Source organism: Nicotiana tabacum, chromosome 6 (genome assembly GCF_000715075.1).
Source record: "Nicotiana tabacum cultivar K326 chromosome 6, ASM71507v2, whole genome shotgun sequence".
Taxonomy (NCBI): Eukaryota; Viridiplantae; Streptophyta; class Magnoliopsida; order Solanales; family Solanaceae; genus Nicotiana; species Nicotiana tabacum.
In genome coordinates this window covers 161,549,284-161,554,834 of record NC_134085.1, presented here as the reverse complement: position 1 = coordinate 161,554,834, position 5,551 = coordinate 161,549,284, and the positions used below count along the sequence as shown (strand labels likewise).

At 36.3% G+C, this 5,551-nt stretch overlaps 1 protein-coding gene across 1 annotated transcript; it reads left to right on the top strand.

Moving 5' to 3' along the window:
• Positions 1 to 2,978: 2,978 nt before the first annotated feature.
• LOC107812898 (zinc finger BED domain-containing protein RICESLEEPER 1-like) lies at positions 2,979 to 4,461 on the top strand. The gene is made up of 3 exons (XM_075256132.1): positions 2,979 to 3,330; positions 3,419 to 4,324; positions 4,415 to 4,461. Exons 1-3 carry the CDS (start codon positions 2,979 to 2,981, stop codon positions 4,459 to 4,461), a joined length of 1,305 nt encoding a protein of 434 aa, XP_075112233.1.
• The last annotated feature ends 1,090 nt before the right edge of the window (positions 4,462 to 5,551 follow it).

Genomic DNA, 5,551 nt, shown 5'->3' with positions numbered 1-5,551 from the left:
TTCATATATGAGATAACCCTGTTGGTAGAATGACCAGGAGTCCCTCTCCACTCCAAGCGAGGCAACCCCGGCAATGCTAAGGTCACGGTCTTGGCATGACTGTCCAATATAACATGATAAAGGGATAACCATTCCATCCCCAAAATGACATCGAAATTCACTATATCGAGAACTAGGAGATCCACACGGGTCTCAAAACCCCCCAATAACGACCATATATGAACGATAGACATGATCTATCATAATAGAATCATCCACCGATGTAGACACATAAATAGGAGCACTCAAAGAATCACGAGGTACAACCAAATATGAAGCAAAATAAGATGACAAATATAAGTATGTAGACCCTGGATCAAATAGAACTGAAGCATCTCTACTACAAACTAGAACAGTACCTGTAATAACTGCATCGGAGGACTCAGCCTTAGGCCTAGATGGGAAAGCATAACATCGGGGCTGGGCCCCACACTCTAAACTACATCCCTGGGATGGCCTCCTACTGGCTGACCTCTACCTCTAGCGGCCTGACCTCCACCTCTAACACCTCGACCTCCACCTCTAACACCTCGACCCCTACCTCTAGCTGGCTGAGCGGGTGGTGGAATACCCGGTGCTGGAGCCATAGCATGAGAAACCTGATGCTGAGAACCGCTCGAGGCTCGAGGGCAAAACCTAGCAATGTGCCTCGAATCACCACATGTATAACAAGACCTCGACTGCTAAGATTGATGACCCTAAAACTGACCTTGACGGACTGAGTAACCACCATGATAACTCTGGAGCGAAGGTGCACTAATAGGAGCTGGTGGTGCACTGTAGGGCAACTGATTAGAATACTGCATGTGAGAACCACGACCACTTGGAGCACTGTGAGAAGTCTGAAGTGCTAAATGAAACGGCATGGGAGGATGGCCCCTACCAAAAGAATCTCTGCCTCCAGATAAGGCACCACTAAACCTGCCAAAATGATCGGGCCTCTTGTCAGACCCCTGACCACTCCTCTATAATAGAACCATCTCAACTCGCCTGGCCACATTGGCTGCATCCTGGAAAGAAATATCACTCCCTGTCTCCTTAGCCATCTACAATCTAATAGGCTGAGCTAGTCTCTCTAGGGGTGTGCATTCGAATCGGTTTATCGATAAATCGAATCGATTATTTGTTATTGATTTATTAATTTATCGATTTTGATTTCGAAATTTTTCTTATCGAGTTATCGATTTCAATTTCGATTTTTTCTTCTTTGATTATCGATAAACCGATAAGATATATAAAAAAGACAAATATACCCTTATTCTATAATACTACCCTTTCCTCCACCTAAGTCCCTAACTGACTAACCCTATTATTTCCTCCCTTCTTCAGTGCCGCTTTCTCTTTAGTCTTCAGTATTCACTTTCTGCTTATAAAGTACAAACCTAACTCTGTTCTATTGCCGCTTGCCACTGTCAAATCGAGATCTATTCTGTCGGAAAGTTAGTCGCCGTTGATTATCGCCGTTTCCGGTGCTCCTAATTTCTTTCTTCAACTTTTTCTTTTCTCTTCTATTTGAAGGAATGCTTTCTGTGTAAATCTTTCTATTTCGTTATTATTGGTAGTAAATACAGTGATTTATATGGCCACAACATGATTGTCTGAGTTCTTGATTTAAAGATGAACTTAGATTGCTTAAGGTTTCATTTTCATGATCCTATGTTAATGTTTTCACATATAGTAAAGCTAAATTGCTTACGCTGGAGCCTTTGCAGCATTATTGCTTCTTTTTGCACGGTCTCAAATTTTTAAAACACTCAAGATTGGTTGGTTAATCAAGTTGATTGCTTTCCTACTATTTAAATTTCATTTCAAGACCTTTCTCTTTAAAAATTGGTTTTACCAATCCACAAAAACTAATCAATTAAAACTATAAAAATACTGATGATTTGCCTTCAATGCATAGTGAACTCTGCTTGTTTGTTCTCTGTATTCGTTCTCACTTGATGTTCTTGGTTTTGAGATATGATGAATAGTATCAAATTTCTAATATTTTTCTTCAGTGTTACAACGGTACAACCATCAAAGGGACAGAGCCAATTGGTATTTGCAGATCAAAGACTGGTTGTAATATATCCCATTATCCAGAAATTCAAGAATATCATCATTTCTGATCCTTTAGGTGTCACAAAATCTTGGGTTGGTCCAAATATATGTAATTATATTGGTTTCTACTGCAAGGAGTGCTGACTTCGTCTTGTTTTGCTTCATTCAACCCGTTTAAGACTGTAAGTTACATTATTTATTCACTTCATATGGCTAAAATGATAAAATTGATCAAGTGGTTGATGAAAGTAGAGGTTCTGAGTCTGCTGCTGCAACTACTCACTCGACAGTTACAAAACAAAGGAAAAAACGATCTCGGGCATGGGATATTTTTGAAGAAAAAGTTGATACTAAAGGAAATAATAAATATGCATGTAGAGTTTGTGGATAAGAATATCTTTAGACAAAAGGCAAAAGTACGACACAAATGAATAATCATATCAGTAAATGTCCAAGGAATCCTTATAAAGTTGAAAAAGGTCAAAAACTATTATCATATCAAACAGTGTCGGGGGGTAATAAAGGTGATCTTATTCCATGAAAATTTGATCAAGAAGAGTGTAGGATGGCTTTGTGTCGTATGGTAATTGTTGATGAATTTCCATTTAGTTTTGTTGAGAAGAAAGGCTTTAGAACTTTATGAAAGTGACACAACCTTGTTTTCATATCCCTTCCCGTACTATTGTTACACGGGATTGTTTTGCTCTTTTTAATGTGGAAAAAAATAAATTAATGAAGTTTCTTAAAGTCAAAGAGTAAGTCTCACCACTGATACATGGACTTCTATTCAAAAAATTAACTATATGTGCATCACAACTCATTGGATTGATAGTGAATGGATTATGCATAAAAGAATTATTAACTTTTGTCCAATTATTAGTCATAAAGGTGAAGATATGACAAGGTGTATTATCAATTTTTTGCGTGAGTGGGGTTTGCAAAAGATTTTCACTGTCACAGTTGACAATGCTAGTTCAAATGATGTGACCGTGGAGAAGTTGTCTGACAAATTAGATGATTGGGGAACCAATTCCATGAATGGTCAACACCTTCAAATGAGATGCATGTCTCATATTGTAAATCTTATTGTGAAAGATGGTTTAAAAGAGTCAGGTATTTCTATTGCTTGTGTTAGATATGCAGTCAAATATATTAGACAGTCTCCTGCTAGGTTGAGGAAGTTTCAGGAATGTTGTGAAAGTATAAATATTGTCAAGAAGTCTTTATGCTTAGATGTTCCTACAAGGTGTAATTCCACCTACTTGATGTTGAGCAGGGCTATTGAATATGAGCGTGCAATTAAAGAATATTTTGATCGTGATACCGGCTTTGTCAGGTTATCTTATGTTTGATGCTATTTCAGATGGACAGCCTGTAGGTATGCTTACAAGAACTGATTGGGATGATGTAAAGAGAATTTCACAATTTCTTGAAATATTTTATAATCTCACCTTGAAGGTGTCCAGATCACTTTATGTAACATCAAATGCCCATTTTCTTGAAATTGGTCAAGTTGCTGTTTACTTAAATCGATTAATAACAACTGAAGATGAACTTTTGAGTGAGATGACATCAAGTATGTGGAAATTTTTTGAGAAGTATTGGGGTGAACCAACAAAAATGAACAAAGTGATTTTCATTGCTTGTGTTTTGGATCCTCATTACAAGTTTACTACTGTTAGTTTTGTACTTAAGAAGATATTTGGAGATGAAGGGACAATTATTGAAAAAGAGGTTCATACTTATATGAGTTCATTGTTTAATAAGTATGTCTCTAAGTCGGTTTCAAAAGATACTGGTGGTAAAGTTTCTACCTCTTTGCCAAGCTCTTCATTCAGCACAATGGAAACTTCAACTCCTGGTTTAGGTGAACTTTTAGATGAAATAAGGAAACATAAAGCTGCAAGTGGAGGTGTAGATTCTAAAACAAAATTGGAAAAGTATCTTGCAGAAGATCCTGAAAATGAAAGACCGGACTTTGATATCTTGGCTTGGTGGAAGGTGAACTCACCTAGATTTCCTATTCTTGCTAAGATGGCTCGAGATGTGCTTGCTATTCCTATTTTAAGTGTGGCATATGAAAGTTCATTTAGTACCGGAGGGCATATTCTTGACCAATTTAGGAGTTCATTAACTCCTAAATTGGTTGAAACTCTAGTGTGCCTTCAAGATTGGCTACAGAGTGAATCGCTTCCTGTAAATGTTGAGGAAGATTTAAATTTTCTCGAGATACTCGAGGAAGGTATGTATATTTTAATTAATTTTATTGTATTGCTTAAGATAGTTAAATAATATATTAATTGCTTGACTTATTAATATATATTCTTATTAGATTTTACTAATCTTGGCAAAGAAGCTTCCACCGACGATGTTTGCTAGAGTTTGTTAGCTGTTATGTAAGTTCTTCATTTTAAATAATATACTTGTAAAAGAATGTGATGTATCACAAAGTTCTTAATATTTTTCTCTTTAATAACTTGAGGGTTGATTCTTGATTTGCTGCCCATTTGCAGATGGACTCAATGGATCTTCTTCAGCTGCTTCCATGGCTAATTTTGCCTTAGTTTGAATTGGTTTCAGACTCGATTTTCTCCATCTTATGGATTCCATTAATGTAGAGAACTTGTTCTCAATAACGTTCCTATTTTTCTGGAAAATGGGTTGTTGTTATACTCCTATATGCTTTTGTATTACTATTATAGAAGTTGAAAAACAACGGTAGTAGCTAGCTTTTAATTTTGTCTTACGTTGGATACTTCTGTCCCATATGAATATGGCTAGTATTACTGATGGCACACTTTGTGTTGGGTAAGCTCCAAATTTGCATGTGCTAACTATCTGAGAACTTAGTTATAGTTTTAAAGTGTATGCATACTTTAAAGTTCAAAAATACTCTAGAAGAACAAGATAGTTCATCATCATCTGAGACATATAATCTACCTTTATGGAGATATTCCAGTTATTAAGAAGCCAAAATTAACATAGCAGTATGAGATTCCAGTTGAAATCTTAGCAGTCTCGTGATTGCTGTTGTCTAATTGGGTCCTTCCGTACTATCGATTATGTTACAAGAAAATCGATAATCTTGACTTTTGTTTTGTTTGCTATGTATATTTAGGTGAGGAATAATTTCATGATGCAAGTTTAGTCAGTTACCTTTTTTTATTTGATGTAGAAACGAGTATTTTTCTTTATTTGTGTATTCTTCTGTAGTCATCATAGCGATATACTTTCCGTTGAATCCCGCAAATTTTCTTATTGGTGTAATCGATAACCGAATCGATAAGACCCAAAAATCGATAAATCGAAAAAAACCTTATTGAAACGATAACGATAAGCATATGTACGATAAGTAATAATCGATAAGGATCAAATCGAATCGATAAATGGAATGCATACCCTAAAGTCCCTCAATAAACCTCCTCACCCTCTCTCTCTCTCGGTGGGAAGTATAATAAGAGCATAATGG